Source organism: Pogoniulus pusillus, chromosome 1 (genome assembly GCF_015220805.1).
Source record: "Pogoniulus pusillus isolate bPogPus1 chromosome 1, bPogPus1.pri, whole genome shotgun sequence".
In the NCBI taxonomy this organism is placed as follows: Eukaryota; Metazoa; Chordata; class Aves; order Piciformes; family Lybiidae; genus Pogoniulus; species Pogoniulus pusillus.
Genome location: NC_087264.1, coordinates 10336052 through 10361066, shown reverse-complemented (window position 1 = coordinate 10361066; position 25015 = coordinate 10336052). Strand labels below are relative to the sequence as shown.

General features: G+C 42.6%; 1 protein-coding gene across 4 annotated transcripts in view; it reads left to right on the top strand.

Annotated features, from left to right (window-relative positions):
* The window catches only part of KIF26A (kinesin family member 26A), a 124854-nt gene extending 104803 nt beyond the window's left edge, over window positions 1-20051 (top strand). For 3 of the 4 annotated variants that reach the window (XM_064163602.1, XM_064163763.1, XM_064163840.1), the window contains 11 exons: window positions 3259-3468; window positions 5462-5555; window positions 6029-6291; window positions 6539-6722; window positions 7018-7177; window positions 8984-9146; window positions 10168-13552; window positions 15870-16060; window positions 16516-16536; window positions 16943-17093; window positions 18539-20051. In XM_064163602.1, the coding sequence (XP_064019672.1) occupies window positions 3259-3468; window positions 5462-5555; window positions 6029-6291; window positions 6539-6722; window positions 7018-7177; window positions 8984-9146; window positions 10168-13552; window positions 15870-16060; window positions 16516-16536; window positions 16943-17093; window positions 18539-18714 (4998 nt within the window). In that variant the 3' untranslated portion in view covers window positions 18715-20051. The remainder of the gene's footprint in view (window positions 1-3258; window positions 3469-5461; window positions 5556-6028; window positions 6292-6538; window positions 6723-7017; window positions 7178-8983; window positions 9147-10167; window positions 13553-15869; window positions 16061-16515; window positions 16537-16942; window positions 17094-18538) is intronic. The other variant, XM_064163683.1, reaches the window with a different exon arrangement.
* Window positions 20052-25015: the final 4964 nt, after the last annotated feature.

Genomic DNA, 25015 nt, shown 5'->3' with positions numbered 1-25015 from the left:
ACCATTTAGAGAAGTGCTTTGGAAAACAGCATATATTTTAAAATTAATTTTAATCAAGTGACCCTGAAGTGGGTATTTGTACCTAAATATTTATCTAGGTTTTGGGTTTCTTTTCTTTTTTATCCCCGAGGGAGGTTGTTTTTCTGAGCACCTTGGTAGCATGTCAAGGTTGAGCTAGCAGGCTAATACACAAAGCTGGCTGCATGGAGCTTTTATGGGGAAGCAGCCTTGAGTGTGTCACCTCTGATGCACTTTGCTTTTGAAGCAGCTGTTTCATTTATTCTAGGCTTTGCTTATTTTCTAGGACTGTCTTTTTTATATTCATATCACTATGAAAAGGGAAAGAAAAAGTGTTGAAACTGAGGGACTGCTTGAGTCAATAGGTGGAAGAATTTGCTGATACATTTGGTGGAGTCTCCTGCTGTGCTTACTGAAGAAGTCAGTTGTTTCTTAACCTCTTTGTTTGGAAAACAGTCTTAGGGAAAAGCTTTATAGCCACTCTGTGGAAAATATTTGATGTGAGGAGGCTTGAGTAATTATGCAGAGATGCCTGTGTGCAGCTTAGCTCTTATAGAAAGGAGGGGATGGAAGAAAAACCAAACAGTTGAGGACCTAAATGATATTTTCAAATTACCCACCCTCCCCAGCTGATAAAGGCAGGGACAGTTCAGCACAGTGCTTACTGATGAACTGACTCATCTGCTGTGGATCATCCTGGTTTGGGTATTACATTCTGTTGTTTCCACTGGGTGCAGGTGTGTATGATATCACTTCTCCATCTTCTCTGATATAGAAGGCACTCCTAGAAGATGTCTCAGACTGCTCTGGTCTCTGTTTGTCCCCATGTTGTGCTGAAGCAGCTTTTCAGCTTTGCTTCTCCTTTTGCTGACTGGATAGAGGAGTGACAGGGAATTGCTGACTGCATTTTTTTTCCCTTGTGAAAGAACAGAGAATGTGTAAAGTGTAATAGGTGCACACCATTTTGATGATGTAATCTTCCAGAAGCATACTAAGTAGGAGGCAAATTGTTCTGGTGTACTTAAGGTTAAATTTAGCAATATGAAGTGACTGAAAAGGAGGATCACACTATCAGAGTTGCATGTTTTCAAGCCCAGTTTTCCCATTCAGCTTCCAGTTCAGGGCTAAGCTCATAGAATAATTTAGTTTGGAAGAGACCTTTAAGATTATTGCTGTCTACAACTACCTGAGGGGTGGTTGTGGCCAGGAGGAGGTTGCTCTCTTCTCTCAGGTGGCCAGCACCAGAACAAGAGGACACAGCCTCAAGCTACGCCAGGGGAGATTTAGGCTTGAGGTGAGGAGAAAGTTCTTCACTGAGAGAGTCACTGGACACTGGAATGGGCTGCCCCGGGAGGTGGTGGAGTCGCCATCCCTGGAGCTGTTCAAGGCAGGATTGGACGTGGCACTTGGTGCCATGGTCTAGCCTTGAGCTCTGTGGTAAAGGGTTGGACTTGATGATCTGTGAGGTCTCTTCCAATCCTAATAATACTGTGATACTGTGATTATCAAGTTCAACTCTTAATCTAACGCTGCCAGGTCACCATTAAACCATGTTCCTCAGAACCATGTATTACATGTCTTTTAAATACCTCCAGGGATGGTGATTCCACACTTTCTCAGGCAGCCTGTTCCAGTGATTTACAACCCTTCCTGTGAAGAAATTTTTCCAAACGTCCTGTCTAAACCTCCTCTGATGCAACTTGAAACTGTTTCCTCTTGTGCTATTGCTCGTTGCTTAGGAGAAGAGACCAGCACCCACACAAAAGCCTTTCTGGTAGTTGTAGAGACTTATAAGGTTTCCCCTCAGCTTCCTTTTCTTCAAGCCTGTCTACAACTTAAAGCTGTCTACAACTACCTGAAGGGAGGCTGTAACCAGGTGGGGGTTGGTCTCTTTTCCCAGGCAACCAGCAACAGAACAAGGGGACACAGTCTCAAGTTGTGCTGAGGGAGGTGTAGGCTGGATGTTAGGAAGAAGTTGTTGGCAGAGAGAGTGATTGGCATTGGAATGGGCTGCCCAGGGAGGTGGTGGAGTCACCATCCCTGGAGGTGTTGAAGAAAAGCCTATCTGAGGCACTTAGTGCCATGGTCTAGTTGATTGTTTAGGGCTGGGTGCTAGATTGGAGTAGATGATCTTGGAGTTCTCTTCCAACCTGACTGATTCTGTGATTCTAAGCTGAAGAATCCCAGTTCCTTCAGCTACTCCTCAGAAGACTCACTCTCTACATCCTAAAGAAGGGCTTTGTGCCCTTCTTCAGACAATCTCCAGAACTTCCAATGTTCTTATTGTAGTGAGAGGTCCAAAACAAGCAGAACTGGAAGTGCAGTCTCAGCAGCACTGAGTTCAACAAGCCCCTGTGTTCTCTGTGAAAGGTGTTTCAAAATGCTGGCTCTGACCTGGGAGAATTTCTTAAGGATAAATGGTTGGAAGTGGGTGTGAGGCAGTGTTTCATTGTTTTGCAATGTAGTACCACGATTTCCAGGAAGCTTAGAAGAAGCAGGTGTGCAGCCTTTGCTGAACTTTCCTGAGAGCCAGTCACTTGACTCCCATAAGCTGCTTTGGGAATCATGACCAATGCCTGAGCTCTCTATAAATGCGATCTAAAATCGCTGTGTAGGAAATCAGCATTTGCAATGCTGCAATAGAAAAGTGCTTTGTGACTGGTTTCTTTTCAAGCTTTTTGACCTTTTAGTGTTTGTTTTAGTTCTTTTTCCCTCTCTTTCTTTCCAATTAAATCTGCAGTTAACCAAAGGGCCTATCCATGACAGCATAAAGACCTCTCACTGGGAAAACTCTAAGGGAAGTAGCTTTTTATTGGAAGAATGTGAATAAGGACTTGGAAGTTTCTAGATTTAGTTCGGTTTGAATGCAGCTTTCTGAGCCTTGCATTATCCAGACTGATTTTCACGTTTGTGCTTTTGGTCACACTGAATTCTGGAAAGGTATGAGACTAGAGTTTCCTCTTACTTAGCCAGGGTATTGCACCTGCATGGTAAAAAGTGGAATAGAGCCAACCAAAGGGACAAAGTGCGCTTTCAAAACCAAATCCGGTGAAGACAACCAGGGTGGAAAACAGGCTGGAAAATCTGGCTCTGGTTTTGTCCCACGGTTGTTTTGACACACCTAAATATTACAAATGAATGTGTCATGGGACAGGGGAGTGGGTTTAGGGGAGGAATGCTTTGCATGTGTTCATCTGTAGCTGGGAACTCAGATTGTTGCTTTCTTCTAAATTCTTGCAGGTAAAGGTGATGGTGAGAATTTGTCCTTCTCAAGGAGCTCATGAAACATCGGAATCCATGTCCTTTCTGAAGGTTGACCCACGAAAAAAACAAATCACATTTTATGATCCAGCAGCCAGTGGGCCTTCCAATGCAGGCCACAGAAGAGGTGTTGTTGCTGTTCCAAAGATGTTTGCCTTTGATGCAGTTTTCCCCCAGGATGCTTCGCAGGTACTGGAGTCACTTAAATAAACCTCCTAAATCTTCTTACAGCCACTGAATGTGATTACCTGAAGAGTTCTTTCTGTTTCTGAGGAATTTTATTTGAAGTAGTCACCTTAATGCCTGAAAAAAAACATGGTAATTAATAAACAAGTGGGTAGGTTCTTACATTTTCATTTTTTTCAGGATATAAAATTAAGGAATAATGACTGGGGAGATTGATTTACTGACTAGATTATCTTCTTGTGTGACTAGATTATCTTCCTATGTTTTCTCTTGTTAGAGACAGACACACAGCCAATTTGAAATTCACTGTTCCATACAGTTAGGTTTTAACCTCTCTGATGTCCCAGAAACAAAGCCCTTCCCTACTGCTTTCAATAGAAAATAAACATGCTTAACATTAAACTAAATGTTCTTATTAGGAGAAGAGATTCATCTAACCCCATGGCATTGCCATGCTTTTATCTTTTCCTTGACTTTTCCAGTTTGTTTATACTGTGTTTTTGACTCATTACTTCATTACTTTGCCTTCATGGTTGTGCTGCTGCTGGAGCATATTTTACTTTTGGTCTGCAAAACAGTGTATTTCTATAGGAGTAGCCCAGATCTGAAATCTGATATACAGACAGGATGGCTGGTATTTGCATGGGTTGTGGGCTGCAGTGTATTGGGTGAGATTGGATTCATTTCCACTGGGAATGATCTTTGGATCAGGAGGGAAAAAAAAACCAAACAAAACTAGAACATCTTTCAAAAGAAAGCAAATTCAGCAGCTTGTGAAGAATGACTTTAAGTTGGAACTGTTGAAATAAATTAGGGTGAAGGAAACACCACCAAATATCCACAATGAAAATGGTATATGAATGTTGAGAAAACATGACGATGTCTAGTTCAGAATCTCATCCTCAGATCTTCTTCTAGGGTTTTGTTTAATCTTTTGGGTCCCAGTCTAGATATATGAAATTATCTATTAGGTCTGATTTACAGGTAAACATTAAAGATGGAGAATACTTTCCTACAGACATCAATGCCTAAAACAATGCTAATCACTTCAGGAGGTTGGATTTTAGATCCCGCATAACTTCATGGTGTCTGTGCAGAAATAAGCACTAGTCCGGAACTGGAAGTTGCTATTCCTTATGTGTGTTGCCAAACTTGCTGCAAAGTGTCTGGTCATAGCCTGATTTTCTGATGTTATTGGCACCTGTCCTTCAGGTTGCTGACCCTTGGTTTGGTCTAAGCTCATTCAGATCCTTGTGGCTGGCCTACTGGGTGGCCTGTTTATGATATTCCTGAGTGATGCTGGACAGTGCAGCACTTCTGTGCTGGCATCATTTCTTGAGGCCAGCTTGCTGCCATTCACCTGAAAGCAGAGCCTTATCATTTCACTGTACTTACACATTTACACCATCCTTTCTTCCCCTGCCCATAGTTGCTGTATTTAATAGATCATCTTATTATACATTTGAAACCTTCACTGACGTGGATAAACTGGGTTTAGCGTGCTCAAATATTTTACCAAGTTCACTTTATTGATGATGATGTTTCCTCTAGAAAAGGAAAATGTGATTCTGTAATATGAAGTCTTATTCCTGGATCTTAAAGCCTTTTCTCCAGTCTTTCTAATTCCTGTGAAAACTTTTGAGCAGCTTAATTTCAGTGGAGTTGCTACTACTGCTGAATAGCCTTGGCTAGGCTATTATATCAGCAGGAAGCCTGGTTGGATAGCATTCAGTTTGCTACATTAGTCATAGAATCAATATTCCAAGAAAATTGGTTTAATAGAAGTGGAAACTATTTTAGGCTGGAGTACCATATTTTATTACTGTTGTTTTTTTTTTGAGACAGCATAGTTACAAAAATAATAGGAGAGATGCCATAAAAATGGGGAGAATATTGCCCCTCGAAAGTATTGAGCCATTTATTTCATTACAGAAGAACAGTAAAAACCATAGCAGTGTGTGCTCTGTTACTTATTTGTCTGCAATCTTTCTTTCAGGCTGAGGTATGCTCTGGAACAGTAGCAGAAGTAATCCAGTCTGTTGTGAATGGTGCAGATGGCTGCATATTTTGCTTTGGTCACGTCAAGCTTGGTGAGCTCCCAAATTCGTTACAGTTAATTACTATGTCAGTGTGGTAATTACATGCTGTCAGCTCCTGGAACAATAAACCTGGAGTATATGAATAGATTAGAATTTCTTTTTAATTAGCTTTGCAAACTTACCATGGTTTATTTCTACGCTGGGATTGTGAGTTTTAATTTGAAAAGGTAGAATGTAACATCAGATTAGCTTATTCAAGAGCAAGTTGGTATAGGTGCCTTGTGATGAAAATCAAAAGATCAGAAATGTTTTCAACATTAATCTGCTGTGAGTCTGAGTTACAAAAATTACAAACCTAATTGAATAAATAGTGATGGAGTAATAATTACGCGGTCTGTATTTGTGCATTTACTCTTTCCTCCTACCTCTTCAGTGCTTGCCATTGCATATAATGTACAGTGGTGATATCATCAGACACTGTCTTGTAAAAGAAAAGTAAGTTCATGTTCATCTTTTCTTTCTAGGAAAGTCTTTTACCATGATTGGGAAAGATAACTCCACACAAAGCCTTGGTATCATCCCCTGTGCAATTTCTTGGCTCTTCAAATTAATCAATGAACGTAAAGAAAAAACTGGGACTCGTTTCTCTATTAGAGTATCTGCTGTGGAGATCAGTGGCAAAGATGAAAACCTTAAGGATTTATTAGCTGAAGTAGCCACTGGCAGCCTTCAGGATGGCCAGTCTCCCGGGGTTTATCTGAGAGAAGATCCAATATGTGGAACCCAGGTATAATGGATATCACAACAGAGATTTTTCTGAGCCAGCTTTTCCTCTCCTTTCTATTTTCTTTTATCTGACAACAATTATGACAACTTTTAAGGCAGTGAAAAAAAATTGCTTTAATTTATAAGCCTTTCTCCCATGGTGTATATATTTGTTTCTCTTAGTGCCCAAGAGATTTAGCTAGTTCAGCAAAAACCAATAAAACAAAATGGCCTTTTGCTAATTAGTTATTTTCCTGTTTATATTCAAGCTTCAAAACCAAAGCGAGCTAAGGGCCCCGACGGCAGAGAAAGCTGCCTTTTTCCTTGATGCTGCAATTGCTGCCAGGAGCACCAGCAAACCTGAATGTGAGGAAGAAGATAGGAGGAATTCACATATGCTCTTTACTCTTCACATATACCAGTATCGCATGGAGAAGAGTGGCAAAGGAGGAAGTATGACTCTTCTTACCCTACTGTTTTAAATGATGTGGGTTTGGGTTAGTTGAAACAAAGATATGCAACAAACTCAGGAAGAAAAAGTGATGTGAACCCTCAAGCCAATGAAGACACTTTTAACTTCAGTAGCTGTGGCTAATTTCTGCTTTCCTTACTATTAATATTTATTTTGGTCATTATTCCATGCTGTAGGTCATTATTTTCCTAATCTGAATACATTTTGAATACCAAGGTTGGCTTGAGTCCATGCAAGAAAGTGATGTACAAACCTTTTTCCCCTTTTTTGTTTTAGTGTCTGGAGGACGCAGCCGTTTGCATCTTATTGATCTAGGGAGCTGTGAAAAAGTGCTGAGCAAGAGCCGAGATGGAGGAGGCTCTCTCTGTCTGTCACTCTCTGCTCTGGGCAATGTAATTCTGGCCTTAATTAATGGTGCTAAGCATGTGCCATATAAGTAAGTGAATGATTGTCTGCATTGTCTTAAATTTGTGGCTGGTGTTAAATTAGCAATGGATTGCGTCAACAATTTGCTCTTTACCTAAGATGAAGTTGCAAGAAGTTCTATCAGAGAGGGGTCATTCTTCTTTTAAGGTCACTTCTATATCATAAATACTTGTATCTGTTCATCTACCTGTCTATATGTGAGTTCTTCACAGAGAGAGTTATTTGCCATTGGAATGGGCACCCTGGAGGTCATAGAATCATAGAGTCAGTCAGGGTTGGAAGGGACCACAAGGATCATCTAGTTCCAACCCCCCTGCCATGGGCAGGGACACCCTACCCTAGATTAGCCTGGCCAGAGCCTCATCCAGCCTGGCTTTAAACACCTCCAGGGATGGGGCCTCTTTGGGCAACCCATTCCAGGCTCTCACCACTCTCGTGGTGAAGAACTTCCTCCTCACCTCCAGTCTGAACCTACCCATCTCCAGCTTTTCTTGGTGTTCAGTAAAAGAGTGGATGAGGCACTTGGTTCCATGGTCTAGTTGATCAGACAGGGCTGGATGCTAGGTTGGACTGGATGATTTTGGAGGTCTCTTCCAACCTGGTTGATTCTGTGATTCTCTGCATACACACAACTTTTCAAAATGTCCCCTAGGAACATGGAATGCTTAATTATGTGGCTGAAAATTACTTGCATATTGCTGTATACTTAAGTTGAACGAAATGTTGGGGAGGGTTTGATTGTTGAAAAAAACAGGCAAAATGTCCAAAATGTTCTGTCTCCTATTTGTCTCCTGGATGTGGAATTTAAACTGGTCTCAGCCAGCTGGTCATTGGTGAACAACTTCATCAAAATTTCATAGGATTTTCTCTCCTTTTTCCAAATGAAAAAAATCTGTACTGAAATTTTCAGATCTGAGAGAGTTTGTCAAGTATGTTCATCAAAGGCTTTTTGAACACTATGCATTTTCAATGAAAAATAAAGGAGATTTCCCCATTGCATGTTTGTTTAGCAGAAGTGAACATTTAGGTGTGTTCCTTTTGTGAAGTGTAGTTGGTATTAATGTTATGTCAAGCACACCTGTGGGGAGCCCACCTTAAAGATGACAGCCACATTCTAAACACCCTTACCAGAACTTGGCCTTCGATCCTTAAATTTAATTGCTTCTTGCCTTTGTGCATTATAACCTTGTGCTGTTGTTATCAATCATGTCATTTCACATATTTATCTAGTGCTGCATCTCAAACAGGTGTTCTTTCTTTCTTTATTAGGCAGGAAGGTAACTTCCTCGGGCTAGTTGGAGTAGAGGGTTAGAACAGAGAAGAGCAGATCTTTGACTTTGTCACTTGATGCAGTTTAGTGAGTGGCCATGATGGTAGTCCCCACATGTTGGGTCAGCTCAAGGGTGCAATAGGAAGCAGTGTCCAGGGAGCCCTGGGTAGAGGTGTCTCAGAGACCAAGGGAGGACAAATTGTCACCTGTCTTGTGAGTTTTGCTGTCCGTAGTGGATGATTTGCATCGCTAAGAAAGCTTTCAGAGAGAAATTCTGCTTCCTATTGTCTGTTGCAGAGTAGAGCACAGCAAACACACTGGAAATTAGATTAGGTGGGGTGGCACTGATGCTATATTGCAAGTACATAGGCAGTATTGGTATTTTTGTATATGGACATTCAGACTCATTTAAGTATGCTCAAATAATAGGAGCATGTTTTTTATCTACATGTACCATACATGCATGTATCCTACAAGTGCAAGAATATGCAAAAAAAAGGATTGTAATTTCTTTAAACTATCTTTGTGTTCCTGTTTGTTACACAGGGACAACAAGTTGACCATGTTGTTGAGGGAATCCCTTGGGAACATCAACTGCAGAACTACTATGATTGCACATATTTCTGACTCCCCAGCCAATTATGCAGAAACTCTCACCACCATTCAGCTTGCGTCGCGAATCCACCGAATGAGAAAGAAGAAATCTAAGGTTGGTTCACAAAGAAGCAGAAATTAATTCATTTGAAAATGAGTTCTCCTGACCTCTCAGTGGGGGAAGATGGGATTTCTCGGCACTATGAAGTAACACAAAATGTATGAAAGCTCAGGAGAGGAACTGGCAAATGACTTGGCACTGAGCCACCATCCCACCTCCAATCCTTAATCCTGAAATTCCCTTCTTTTTGTTCTTTGCTTATATGTGCAACCATCTCAAAAGCTCTTATTTCTAGTAATTAAAATCCAATAAGGAAGGAACAGAAAACTGTTGAAGGAGAAAGACAATGCACAGTATTTAATGGATACTATTTGAAAATGTAGGATTGTTATATTACTTCTAATACAGTTGTCCTGGCTTAACACAGCCTGCTCTCACAAGCCCCCTCCCCAAGCACCGATGGCAGGGAAAGTAAGACATAAAATAATCCCCAAAGTCTGGGTTGAGATGAAGAGCTTTGCTGGAAATGAGATCATACAGGGTATAGGTTGGACTGGATGATCTTGGAGGTCTCTTCCAACTTGGTTGATTCTATGATTCTATGATATAAAGTAGCGTATTTGCAGAATAACAGGAAAATGCAGAAGCAGCAGAAGCCACCAAGCTCCCCTACCCTCTGGCTAGCAGCCCACCCAGCAGAAAAGACTTAACACCCCAAACCGTGAAACCAAAATAGCAACTGGAACAGGAAGCCTCTCATGTTACAATCTGAATTTCAAGCCCTGTGATACTTTGCTCCAGCCACCACTTTCATTTTGCAGCTGGCACGATGGCATCATGGTATTGAATATCATCAGCAGATTCAACTCAACCCATGACAGTACTAAAATCTATGTAGCATGACCTTGTTATTTTAATTCTCATTTTAACATTTTTCCACTAGACATAGTTGTGATAGTATACACAAATCACAGAGTATATGTTAAACCTGACCTTTTAATCAGTTATGGGTACATATAAATATACTTATGTATCAGTTAATACTAATAACTTCTCCCTTATTGTTCATTTGCAGTATGCCTCCAGTTCATCTGGAGGAGAGAGTTCATGTGAAGAAGGACATGTCCGAAGACCACCCCACTTGCGACCATTCCACCCAAGAACTGTTGCCCTTGACCCTGACCTTCCTGTCCTAAGTATATCTAGTGATCCTGATTATTCCTCCAGCAGTGAACAGTCTTGTGATACTGTCATCTATGTTGGTCCCAATGGTGCAGCTTTATCTGACAGAGAATTGACAGATAATGAGGGTCCTCCAGAGTTTGTTCCCATAATCCCATCCCTAAACAAGAAGAGAAGTAAAGACAATTCTGCTACTGGAAGGAGTTCTGACAAGGACCATTTTAAATGCAACACTTTTGCTGAGCTGCAAGAAAGGTTAGAGTGCATTGACGGAAGTGAGGAACCCATCAGATTTGCTTGTGGAGAAATGTCTGTTGTATCTAATTGTAGTCCAGTCCCTGGAGGTACAGAAAGTGCTCAGTCTAAGCTGATAAAGGAAAAAATATCTACTCCTCCTGGAGGATTTAAGAAATCAGTTCCACAAGAAACTCTATCCCCCCAAAAAAGTCATAACCTTCCTTTCCAGGCTGTTGCACCAAGGGGCAGCAATGGTAATTGTCATGAGAAGAGCACATCTCAGTTAAAAACAGAGCTTTCCAAGCCGCAGAGCAGAGCTGACAACAAAATAATAGACTTGATACTGGAGGGAGAAAGAGAGACAATCACTGATTCTCTGCCGTCCTCAAGGTGTAGCCCTTCAAGGAATCCAGAGCAGAATAAGGCCACAGCTGAATGTGGCATTAAGGAAAAGTCCTTGTATGCAAAGCGACCCTTACCAAGTCCAGCACCTCCCCCTCCACAGCAGAAAGAGCATGTATTGAGCTCCAAAGCTGAGAATTTGGAGCTGGATAACAGCAATGCAGTTCGGACTCCTCCTGTGGGAATGAGCAAGCAGATGGGAAACAAAGCTGAGCAAAACCCTGTGGGAAGCATGTTCCTGGTTGGTAGCAACACCCAGAATCAGTCAGGTGCTATAGAGGTCCACAGCTTCAGGTCAGCGTTCAGAGCGAAATGTTTTGATCGGGATATACTAACCACCACGGTGACTTTGCAGCAGCCTGTTGAGCTGAATGGAGAGGATGAGCTTGTTTTCACTGTGGTGGAAGAACTATCCATTAGTGGGATTATGGATAATGGAAGACCTTCCAGTATCATTAGCTTTAACAGCGACTGCTCCCTTCAGGCCCTTGCATCGGGTTCAAGGCCGGTCAGTATTATCAGCAGCATAAATGATGAGTTTGATGCTTATACCTCACAGGAGACTTCTACTGGTGTAAATATTGATATTGTTGTGCCCTTTGCTAAGGATCCCTTTACTAGCAGCAGACGTTCCTCCATCAGTTCATGGCTTAGTGAAGTCAGCATCTGTACAGTTGAAAGTGATGGAGCCCAATCTAGTGACAGTTTTGTTGCACAGTCATCTTACAGCTGTAATAAGTCCGAGGAACACTTCACATTGGATTCATCCCATTTATCAGTCCCCCTGAAAAGTGCTCTGAATGACAGTGGATTTTGCTTCTCTGAACTGGAGAGTGAGAGCTTGAATTCCAGCAAGTTGTCCTCAGGCATCAGCAAAAGCCCTCAAACCTCTGAAACTACCAAAGCATCTCAGATGAAAAGTGCTTTCTGTGTCACTGATCAGCCCATAAAAATAAAATTTAGTCATTCTCGTGATATGCCTGTGATAGAAACCATCCATTCTAGTCTTCCTAGAAAACCAAAAACTACCTCGTCTCCAATCCACAATAATACTGTCCTCAGCTATAAAGAGCTGCAGAATCCACATGGTATGTTTGAAGATCCGTGGCTGTTGCGCACTGATTATCAGTCAGAAGCAAAACCTGCAGACTCACTCCTGTCTCCAAAATCTCACACGGTTGGTACTGAGAAGCAGCCAGGAAAAGCTGCCCAGTGTTTTGGTGCAGCAGCCAAGCCAACAAAGTCGCAGACTATGCTTGCCTGCTCACAGAGAGTTGTGGATGGTTGTGAAATGGCCTGCAAATCCTCTGGTGGAGCTGCAAAGAAGTCGGAAGTTGCAATGAAGATGCCACAGCTGAAGAGGGGAGCCACTACGCTAGGAGTGATGCCAGTGTCACATGCTAACAGTACATTGCCAGAGGCTGTGGCCCGGGGGAATTCAGAGGCTCCCTTGGCCACTGGCAGCTTGAAATCATCACTGGGAAAAAAGAGCACACCACAGAAATCAACCGTGTTGCCTAGGCCAGGTGGGCCAACACCACCAACACCTCCTGTACGCAAATCAAGCCTGGAGCAGAAACCTGTTGGTCTGGGTAATGGTGGGGGAAAAGCCTCTGGCCTGGACTTTGCTAGAACTGCCACAGCAAGGGCTGAAGATGAAGCAGATTTGCGGCTGAAAGCTGGGTCTTACTTCAGTGAAAGTGCCAACAGCAAAATGAACCTGAGGGGTGACCACTCTTTGCCCAAGATGACATCCAGTTTAAAGACTAAGGCATCAAAGAACGAAGCCATGCACCGTTACGGGAGCCACATGTCCCTGGAGAGGTGTGATAGCCTGACATCGGTCGGATCCAAAGCTAGCGTGACAAGGGAGAGTGGGGCCATCAGCAACAACCGGGCAGGGCGCTCCGTCCCCAGGCTGGGTGTCCCCCCAGTTGCCTCTGGTGTGGGTCTACCACCAGCCTTCAACACTTCTGTGCCCGGTAAAAACAACCAGGCAAAACCCACAGCTAACCAGAAGATTCAAACAAATGGGAATAAAAGTCGAGGGCTCTCCACCAGTGGGTCAAAGTCTCTTAGCTCCTCTGTGAAGTCCCTGGCACAGCCTGCAGGGAAGGGCTGTGGTGTGGCCCCCAGCGGGAAGGCAGTCCCGCGCTCCATGCAACCTGTTAGCGGCAAACCTGGCCGAGGGACCATCATGGGGACCAAGCAGGCCATGAGAGCGGCCAACAGCCGTGTGAATGAGCTGGCGTCAGGTGGCTCTGGCAAAGCGGGACACTTCCGAGGCTCCACTGACTCCGACAGCGGCAATGACAGTGGCGTTAACCTCAGCGACGAGAAGTCGCAAATCCCGGTGCTGCCGTCTCCGTACAGCAAGATAACGGCTCCCCGTCGGCCGCAGCGGTACAGCAGTGGGCATGGCAGTGACAACAGCAGTGTCCTGAGCGGAGAGCTGCCGCCAGCCATGGGGAGGACAGCTCTGTTTTACCACAGTGGGGGCAGCAGCGGTTATGAGAGCATGATTCGAGACAGCGAGGCCACCGGCAGTGCCTCCTCAGCACATGACTCCATGAGTGAAAGCGGAATGTCATCACCCGGCCGGATGAGGAGCCTCAAGTCCCCCAAAAAACGATCTACAGGTAATAAATGAAGGGGAAGCTGACTGTGTGTCCGCTGGCACTCTGGTGCATCCCCGAGGATGGAGGCTTTTTGCAGTATCTGGCAGGCAGGGAACGGAGATCTCGGGAAACACGGTGGGGAGCTGGACTGTCTGCAGGCGTTTGCGTGTGCATGTGTATTGCCGTGACAGCAGATACTTGTCATTTATTTCACTTCAAAGCTGCAGGTGTGACACAGGTGCTGCAGCGGAAAGGGCAGGAGAGGGGCCAGGTGCCCCGGGGCACCAGCAGCCTCCCTGCAAGGGAGGAGGCAGAAAATGGTCATCAGTAGATGAGGAGATGTTCCGTCCACGCTTCGGAGGGTTGGCGGAGAGCCCTGCACCAGGGCAGCCCAAAGTAGGACTGTGTTATGGGCGGGTAGGGAAGGGTGAGAATGCCGTCTGGGCTTGGTGTGTTTTTGTGAGGATCAGCTGAGTGTCAGGGCAAACTGTCGAGAGAAAAGCAGTGAGGAGAGGAGGAACTCTGCTGCTAAGCTTCTGTGAGAGAATTCCAGTAAGATAGGTGGGGACTGTAGTTTGGAAACAAGGGAATAGGCCTGGAGCTGACAAGACTGTGATTTAGTGAGGACTGCTGAATGTGCTTGAGATTAGCCAAAGGTAAGGCTTAGGGGCAGAGCAGCAAGGTGTGTACGACCCTCATGCTAATGCTAATTGAAAAATTAGCCTATTGAACTGTGATAGTGCTGTGATACAAAGTTCTTTGTTTTGTTTTGTTTGTTTGCTTTTTAAAAGACACTTCAGAGAGTGGGCTGAGGGAGCTGGGGTTGTTTAGCCTGGAGAAGAGGAGGCTCAGGGGTGACCTTATTGCTGTCTACAACTACCTGAAGGGTGGTTGTGGCCAGGGGGAGGTTGCTCTCTTCTCTCAGGTGGCCAGCTCCAGAACGAGAGGACACAGCCTCAGGCTGCGCCAGGGGAGATTTAGGCTGGAGGTGAGGAGAAAGTTCTTCACTGAGAGAGTCATTGGACACTGGAATGGGCTGCCCGGGGAGGTGGTGGAGTCGCCGTCCCTGGGGCAGTTCAAGGCAAGGTTGGATGTGGCACTTGGTGCCATGGTCTAGCCTTGGGCACTGTAGTAAAGGGTTGGACTTGATGATCTGTGAGGTCTCTTCCAACCTTGGTGATACTGTGATACTGTGATACTGTAAGTGACAGGAAACCAGATGGGGGAGTCATTTGGAAGATGTGGCTGTGGCTCATGTACTCTGTCAAAGTAGACATTTCCTACCACGCTATGCAAAGGTGGGCTTACAAGAGTCAGGTCTCTGTTCCTGCTCTAGTACCTTTCCTAATTACTTTTGCAGCTGGTGCTCATGTTAAGTGCTTCCAATTGTAGCCAGCCTCAAAAGTCAATTTTGTATGACAGCTCTTAGAGTATTCATTTTTACTAATCTAAGTTGAAGTCCTACCATAGTATCATAAAGAATCACTGACAGTCAGTGCCATGTAGCTAATGACCGGCAGCCTCGTTCAGCAACCTAAGCATAGAGCACTGGGAATACAGGAGAATGAAGAGAGGCTAAAAATATACAAAAGAGCCAGCATCCTTGAAGGACATTAAGTCAGTCTCTGCTTTGTGAAACATGAGCCCTGGCAGATGCATTGAGGTGGCAATATTCTGTCAGCAAATCTGGGAGCCCTCCTGCTGAGGAACTGGTGAGTTTTGCCATGCTTTGAGCTTCTGGGTGCTGTTGCAAAAGGGTGATGATGTGCCTTGACATTGGATATGACTTAACTTGCAGCTTAGTTGGTTGCTGCCTTCTGAATGCCTCCCAGTCCCACAAAGTCATTGAAAAACTGATAGTTTCAGCTACTTAAAGCAGTGGTAGTAGCTCTGGAGGGAGCAAGGAGGTACTATAGTGATCTTAGGTAGCCTTGCTTGGCTTGAAGTTGAGGAGCACATTTCCAGCTTTGCCTGCATTATCTCTATTGGTTTTAAGTTACTCACAGTCTCATTGCTGTTGCAAGGTAATGAATACCATCGTAGCCCACCAAAGAAAAGTTCATATTTGTTGCAAGAAGAGACTAAAGAAATGATGCTCAGACATCTGCTTTAGGAAAGGGACTGCTTTTACAGTCATCCATGAAGCAAGTGAAACATAGTTTGCCAAGGCAGTGATTCAATTAACAGCCTGAGGGCATTTCACTAAAAGAAAAAGATCAAGAGAAGCATTTCTTCCTAAGTATCCTGAGACTTTAGATCTCTCTTTAATTCACTGTAGTACATTCTGCACTTTGTTGGTGTTTTCGAGCCTGAGGAACGCTTGTCTTCTGTATTTTAGGTCTCCAGCGTCGCAGACTGATTCCCGCTCCCTTGCCAGATGCTGCCTCTCTAGGAAGAAAACCCAGTGTCACTGGCCAATGGGTTGATCTACCACCTTTGCCAGGCACTTTAAAAGAGCCATTTGAAATTAAAGTTTATGAGATTGATGATGTGGAACGATTACAGCGACACAGACAGGAGGAAACTGAGGTCAGCACGTTTTTTACAACAGCTGTAGACAACTTGAATTACAGTATAGAGGGAGACTCCTTGCTTGAATGCTAGAATGGTGTTCAGGAAATTGATTGCAATTAAAGTGCTATAATTATTAATTTTGCAATTCATATGTTGGGGTACCCTTAACAGAAAATGAAAATGATTACTGTCTAAAATTAATTGTGTCTTAACGTGACTGATGGTGTAAGTGGAAGTTACCAATGAATACGTTATGAGAAGACTTTATAATCTCAGCCTGGATGATGAAACCTTACAAACTCCCTCAACGATAGGGTCATTAACTCTTTATGTAAATGACAGGATTCTATTAAATCAGGGATACACTGAGTTTAATTTACTTGTAATTGGAAAACACTTCAGCTAATTCTTTTTGGGAGGCTACGATTCGATATTCTTCTGATGCATTTTTCCCATTTCTTTCATAATAGCCTTTCCAGGATGTTGAGAAGGTAGGAATGCTTTTAAGACAATAAGTATTCATGTGTTTTAGGATTAAATATAACTCATAACATTATTATTAGGCAGTGTTTATCATCTGAAGTGCTGGGATAATCATTTCTCTTCAAAAAATAGTATTTTCACATTATATTAAGAGATGTTTGCTAACCCAGAGAAGTGCAGCAAATGCTCAAGTGATGTAGTGTGCTCTTTTTCTAGATTAGAATCCACTGATGTAAACATTACAAGAAAAAATAATCAGATACCCACTCAAAAAACACACCAACCCCACAGACACACAAAACAACCTATCTGCTAACTCTTACAAGTGATGAGCTGGGAGCACTTTGTGTCAAACTGTTGGAGATCACCTTACAACAGGAAAATTCATAAAATGGCCTTTCTGTGTCTTAAAAGGGTCTAATGTATTTCCATACTAAGCTGAAGATACTAGAAAGGCGCCAGCAACGTATCAGAGAAGTAAAGGCAAAGCATGAAGTATTGAAAGAAGAGCTGGAAGAAACAAAGTGCAGGTTGATGATGGATCCAAATAAATGGAAAGAAGACTGTAAGTATTTTGCAAAAACATAAATATTGTCATCACGTAGCAAACTTTCAGCGTGCAAACAGTTCCACTGCGTGATGGTTTGGGAGCTGCTTGCCCCCTGACACACACTTAAGAAAATCACCCAGACTAGACTCAGATGGCTGGAAGTTAAAGAATGAAGCTATATTTACAGCTTAGCACAATATACAAGCATATATATACAAATTAAAAGTAACACAGAGACACAATACCCCTCCCAGAAACAATCAAAATCCCCGGGAGGGCTCCCAACCCAAACTCCCTTCCCCTTCTGTCTTTCCCTCCCTTCAGAAATAACCAGATCAACCCACCTATATCTCACGTGATAAATCTGGAGATCTGAGGTGAGATGTCAAAAAAAGAAAAAAGACAGGGAGGTTAGAAGAAAAAGGGGTTAGGTGGATTAGAGAGATAAAGGCAGAGTCAGCCACAGAGACCAGACTGCCAGAAAGAGGGCACAGCCAGAAGTGAGGGCTGAGAAGTGTGTGTGTGAAGTGCCTGTCTTATCTGTATTTTGCCTAGTTGTGTTTCTCAGCAGAAGAATGGTGATACAGGTTACTGTTGAGGTTTTTCTTTCTTCTCATAGCTAAGGATTTAATTTCTCTCAGCAAAAATTAGCCTCAAACCAGCACACACTGGAAAGTTAGGCCCTTGCTAAGATGTTTTGCTGAGCTGAGCCATAAAATATGCTGTAGCTACATTTGTATTTCTGTGATAGAGAGTTTGTTCAATGCTGCATGGTACCAGAAATGAACAAAAAAACCCTCCAAACCAACCAGAAAAGGATGTCAAAACAATGCAAAGACTCACTGTGATCCTTATTAAATATTTATATAACCTTTTATTATCCTTCTTTCATAGAGTCACAGAATCATATAATGGGTTTGGGTTGAAAGGGACCTGAACAATCATCTAGTTTCAACCCCAAGTTGTTGTGTGCAGGGACACCTCCTACTCCGCCAGGTTGCTCAAGGTCCCATCCAGCCTGACTTTGAGCACTTCCAGGGTTGTAGCTTCCACAACTTCTCTGGGCAAATTGTTTCAGTGCCTCACCACCCTCATGGTGAAGAATTTCATCCTAATGTCTAATCTGGCTTCTTTGAGTTTGAATCCAGTACCCCACATCCTGCCACTATATGCCTTTGTAAAGGTTCCTCTCCAGATATCCTTTAGCCCCACCTTTACAAAGAAGGAAGTAACTGTTTCCATATCAGCTGGGAAGCTGAGGTACAAGATTTGTTCACAGACTGAGTGCTTATTAAATGGAATGTCAAAACAGAGTTTGCTATCTGATGAAAAATAGAAAGAAAAAGAATTCTTGGTTTAAAAGAAATAAAATAGTACTCTATGTTGTTGGCCCCTTTGTGATAGAACACTGTTTTGCTATGAGCTGTTTCTCTTAGTCAGATTTTTTTTCTGTCTGACAGTTGAAGTGGATCCTGATCTTGATAAGGAGTCACAGGAGTACCTGGAGGCACTGGAACAAGTGACAGAGGAACTGGAGCAGTGTGTTAATCTGTGCAAGTCACATATCATGATAGTGACGTGTTTTGATATTGGAATAACAGATGCTCAAGATGGAGTGAAGGAAGTGGAGGTCTGAAGAGAGAGGTTTTTCAAGGGACTGAAGGAAGTGAAGCTGGTCTGTCTGATATGAAGAAGTAATGAGTTTAAGTAGCTGGGAAGTGAAGGAGGAAAGGTGAAGACGAAAAAGCAATGATGAATGTTGTAAGAGAAAGAAACAGCTGAGGAATGGAATGTTCATGAATCATTTGGTGCCTCAATGTGACCTGAACTGTACAAAGACAAAAGTAGGATCAAGTATTGCCTCTGCCAGAGGGAAGCAATGAAATTTAATACAAACCAAGATGTTAATTAACAAACAAACAAACATACAATGGAAGTGCCTTTAAAGTTGATCTGATTTTTTTTTTTTTAATTTGGTGCTAGAATTAAAGCCAGCAAACCTAAGCAGACCACAAAATGTATTCCTATGAAATATTTTATACTGTATAGTGTATTTATGACTATATGTAAAAAAAAAACAAACAAACAACATTGTAGCAAAAGCAATAAGTAAATTATGTTTTCATACCTGAACTTGCCTTCTTGTTTCATAGAAAAGCTGTTTTATGTAGCAGAATTAAAATTGTATTATAATTGTTTTCTCGGTTAGGGTTCAAGATATTTTTATGAACATTTATCTATTGAAAAGGTATATTATGGCATTTTGAGGTGATTGATTTACCTTCAGGTTTTGTATTATTACATTTTCAGATCAAAAGAAATGTTTGTTTTGCATTTTATATATACATATATATATATATATATATTAACTGCTTACCTACTTCCTTGGTTACTAACCTCAATTATCGCAGACCTGGTCTTTTTAGAGTTGTAAACGTACCAGGAGGAAGTCTACAAAGGGCACTGTGGTTTATTTTGGTTTTGTTTTTTTTTTCCTCTCTTCTGATTGCAGGAATTGAGAGTTATGTTTAGTACCAAAACCATAAAACAAGCAGAAAAAAAAAAGAAGAAAAAAAAGGAGCAAAAACTTTTTGTAAATGTTAAGTTAGGTCCATATTTTTATATAGTTTTGACTATAAATATAGCATTTGCATTTTGAACTTTTAAGACAAATAGTATATCTTTTTACAGTTTTTCTAAGGAAGGCAAATCCTCAGGATCAAGTTTATACATGCTGCATGAGATTTGTGCTTTTTTGAAGGAGGCCACTTAAGTGTGGAAACTATTGATAAATTGTTGCCAAACAAATACTTTTGGAAAGGTTTACTAGTGTATGTAATACCCACATTTCATACTGAATCATATTTTCTAATCATCTTCCTTTTTATGGTTTTTTCAAATCCTTTGTACAAATATGTATTATAACAGCTTGCTTCAGTTTTTATCTGTGAATAAAAGATACATCTATTGTTATGATTGCTTCTTGCTACATCAGTGATTTTAACATTCAGAAGAGAGATGTGGTCTATTCTTTTAAATGCCGTGTTACATTATACTATCACCTTGCCCAAGAGAGGTAACTGGAACCAAAGTGTTGACATTAGTCATCATAAACCAGCTGGGAAAGAGAGACAAAGCACTAAAGGGTAACATAAATCACAGTGATAATACTTAAATCCTCTTGGCACTTTATAGTTTAGAGAACAAAGACCTGTAGCTCACATACAAAGACAAAGCAATTAAAAATGGGCTGAAAAGCACAAGAAAACTCGAGCAACTGAAATCACACTCTGCACCCCATAAGCCAAACATAACAAATGACTAAATGCACTTCTCTCTGATACTGCTACATTTGCTCTCTGGTTAGACAGTGGATGTGTTGGGCCCTCATCTCCCACTGGTGCTGGCTGGAGTAACTCCAGGCAGACTTAGTGTCAAGCTGGTGCTTCTAATGACAAAATCTCGAGTATTTTCCAGCTATTTGACCATGTGGTCTGTAATGTGTGAAATTTTCACATCTCTCTTTTTCTCTCCTTACATAACCCTAGCAGCATGGCACCCAAACACCAAATGCTCTTTGCCCTCCCAAGAGGCATATTAAATGCCCCAAGAGAGTATTAAATGTTTTCCTTCTCATTCAGCAGATGGAGATGTGAAGGAGTGAGAGCAAGAGCTTAATGCTGTACTATCTTTGTGACTTTGCATGTGTTACAAAGGATGTCCTGCTCTTACCTGTCTCAGATTTGTCCCTGGAAAAGGGTGCACCATGTTTCTTACTGTAATTTGGCACTGGGTTAGGTTGTACACAGGGGAATGTGGCATCTGGAATTTCTAGAGGATCCCCTTGTCGATATTCTTGCCAGATAAATTCATTAAGTTGTAAATTCCTGCTGTATTTACTTACTGTGCGTATGTGTGTTGTGTGTCTCACTTCCAAAGACAAAATCAAAACCATGTAGTGATTCAATATGATGTGGAGAAGACGAGGCTCAGGGGTGATCTCATTGCTGTCTGCAACTTGAAGGGAGGCTCTAGCCAGGTAGGGTTGGTCTCTTCTTCTAGGCAACCAGCAACAGAACAAGGGGACACAGTCTCAAGTTGTGCTGGGGAAGGTCTAGGCTGGATGTTAGGAGGAAGTTCTTGACAGAGAGAGTGATTGGCAATGGAATGGACTGCCCAGGGAGGTGGTGGAGTGGATGTCCCTGGAGGTGTTCAAGAAAAGCCTGGCTGAGGCACTTAGTGCCGTGGTCTAGTTGCTTGGCTAGGGCTGGGTGCTAGATTGGACTGGATGATCTTGGAGGTCTCTTCCAACCTGATTGGTTCTATGATTCTTTTCAGACTAAGGATCAGTATGATCAGTATGTATTTAAAAAAAAAAAGGCAACGTCATCCTGAGGGACAAGTATTTATTACCACAGGGCAAAACTTCCAAATGAGAGACCCAAAGGAGCAAATATTAATGGGGAGCTCTGCAATGTGGTGCCAGGCTTTATTCTGGTACCATTATACTGTCCTCAGGAGATGCAGAGCTCAATGGTGATGCAGCCAGAGGAGCTGACCTGTTGTAGCCTCTCATCCCTGAGCACAGCAGGGCTAGTGTCACAGCCTTTTCAACGTAGCCTGGAACTGCTTTTGCATGCACACAGGAGATTTTGCTACCTTTATTTGCCAGCAACTTCATCCTCTCCTTGGATGTCTTCCTTATTTCTCTGCCACTCTAGCAATATTGTAATCCTCTGAAATATCAAATCGAGCCACTAATCATCCCTCCCAGTTTTTATCAACCTGACAGTTTGTTTAAATATCCCACTATCTGGTGTTTGCCCGTGTCCCTTGATACTTAATTTCTAGCCAGGGTTGTATTTGCCACAAAGTAGGAAAAGAGCCATTTCAGGGCTGCTTAGTTCCACATCAATATGGCAATAGCATGCATATTAAATGCATTTAGCCTCTGGCTTGGAGACACAAAACAAGCCTGAGATGCAAAATGAGGTGAGGTACTGATGGATGAAATAGCTGACTTTCCCCTATGCAAATACTGTTCTTTATTGATAGTTGTAGATAGTGAATTATCTTTCATATCTCAGAGATTATAATATTCCTTTGTTGTTTTTTCCTCTTTGGTTACTTTTGCAGTTCTTTTCAGTTAAAATTTATACAGGTATATGCTAAGGTTATGATTCATACGCATTTCATAAGAGGCTCAGTCTTATAAAGTGTGTGCTTTATTTCATTGCTGTTGCCTCTTTGAATGCCTTGCTGTTGCCTCTTTAGATGCCTTGCTTGGTCTCTGATTTGACCTTTGATATCTAAAGTAGCTGCACTTTTTCTTTCATTTCTTTTTTCTAATATTTCAGTTGTAAATGCAGTTTGCTATTAGTGCTGTACAATGGGAGCTGGCCCTTTGCAGGCTGGATGCAACGTAAGAGAAGGGTTGGTAAAGGAAAGCAGCCTGGTAAAAAATATAGGAATGGAGAATCTAGGGAAGGTATTTTGGCTGTGTCATCGAATCATAGAATCAAGCAGGTTGGAAGAGACCTCCAAGATCATCCAGTCCAACCTAGCACCCAGCCTTGTCCAATCAACTAGACCATGGCACTAAGTGCACCATTCAGGCTTTTCTTGACCACCTCCAGGGACGGCCACTCCACCACCTCCCTGGGCAGCCCATTCCAATGGCAAATCACTCTCTCTAGCAACAACTTCCTCCTAAAATCCAGCCTATACTTCCCCCAGCACAACTTGAGACTGTGTCCCCTTGTTCTATTGCTGGTTGCCTGGGAGAAGAGACCAACCCCCACCTGGCTACAACCTCCCTTCAGATAGTTGTAGACAGCAATGACGTCACCCCTGAGCCTCCTCCAGGCTGCACACCCCCAGCTCCCTCAGCCTCTCCTCATAGGGCTGTGCTCCAGGCCCCTCAGAGATTTAATGGTATTAAAATAGCCATTAGATTGCACACTTAAATATGGTATCAAATAAAACCTTAGAACAGCTCTGGTGTTGGGGAACTGCCTGAGTTACTTTCAGCAAGGTGAATTCAGACTAGAATTCTTCCTTCTTTGTTTGCAGTTCTTCCCATGAAATTCTTCACCTCCTCCTTGCTAGGGCAATACTTTCTAGGTCCCTTGATGGCCCAGTTGACCTGGCTCACGTTAGGCTTATTTCCCAGCAACACAGAATGTGTATTGACAGCTGCTGGTTTTTAAAAAAATCAATGCAATGGTGACTAAATAAAGCCTGAAGATTAAATTTCACAAAGTGGGATGTCAATTCCCTTTTCCTCAAAACCCACCTCTCACCACATTTCACTAACCAGAAGGCCAGCATATGAGAGGCAAGGAGGGGAGAGTTGCCCACAGTTTCAGTTGCATGGTCAGGCAGTTCTCAGGAAGAGATGGAGTGTGGACTGGAGCAGAAATCAAGTGAGAAAGCAGGACTGGTGACCAGGGACTCAGGGAACTGAGGAGAACCATTCTCGACATGGCCTCCAAGCTTACATTTGTATTTTCCCATCCAAAAGACACAGTCTAATAGATGAAACTGCTACTGAGAGTTGGAATTTCAACTCACTTCTCAGAATTTGCATACCAGATGGATAAATTGGAGGAGTTGGTAGCCACTCATGCAAGCTGTGCTTTTGCTGACCAAAACTAAGTGGAGACATTGCTATGCTGCTAGAAGTGTTTGGGAATGTGGTTATTGCAAACATAGATTCTCTGCAGAGAAATCAGGTGGTGTGTGAGCAAAACCTCCTTTAATGTATGTGTAAAACCTTTTCCTTTGCAGTGCTTCTGGTCTAACCAGTTTCACTTAAGACAAGTCTAGGGCACTCTAAATGCAGTATTAAAATATTAGTACTAAAAGAGAATGCAATAGAAATATGAGATTATTTGTTCTTTTCTCAGCATGCAGAGAAGGTTTCATTTGTTTCTATTTCAAGGTAGCCGTGTATTCTGTTTCTAGTTATAAACCCATGTTTTCCAGCCACTTGAATTTTATTTTTAAAGCTATGTGTGGAACATAACTCCACAGGCAGCTGTTCTATATTGTGGCTATAGGCAGGGTTTAAAGCAAAAATGTTAGCTATAAGATGATCTCTGTATCATGTATCCAGGCTGGCAGAACTGGACACAAATAAGAAGCAGTGCTGTATTTGGGCCCCAATTCACTAAAGCACTTAGGCACCTGTTTAAGCAAGCAAGTAAATCTGGTTTGTATCCAGCAAAACACTCTTGATTTTGGCTTATATCCCACTGACTTGGATGGTTTTTTTGCTCCAGGGTTTCGGATGGTGTAAATTGCTTTAGCAGTGGTTCAGTGGAGCTGTGCTGGCTTTCACCAGATGAAGACTGTGCTGAAAATATTTCACTTATCAGTGCTATTTGGGAGAAATATGAGGAGAGGCTGAGGGAGCTGGGGGTGTTTAGCCTGGAGTAGACTAAGGGATGACATCATTGCTGTCTACAACTACCTGAAGGGAGGCTGCAGCCAGGTGGGGGTTGGTCTCTTCTTCCAGGCAACCAGCAACAGAACAAGGGGACACAGTCTCAAGTTGTGCTGGGGGAGGTCTAGGCTGGATGTTAGGAGGAAGTTTATGTCAGAGGGAGTGATTTGCCATTGGAATGGGCTGCCCAGGGAGGTGGTGGAGTTGATGCTCCCTGGAAGTGTTGAAGAAAAGCCTGGACGAGGCACTTAGTGCCATGGTCTAGTTGATTGGCTAGGGCTGGGTCATAGGTTGGAGTGGGTGATCTTGGAGATCTCTTCCAACCTGCTTGATTCTATGATTCTATGAATGGAAAGAATAATTCTGTTCATATGCAACAATATTAAAATGGCAAACTAGAAGGCAGAAACTGCCTCCCAGGCTGCTCCTGTATGTAACTTATCATGGCTTCATGGAGAATCTGACTTGCAGAAATCTGTGGAGTAAAAAA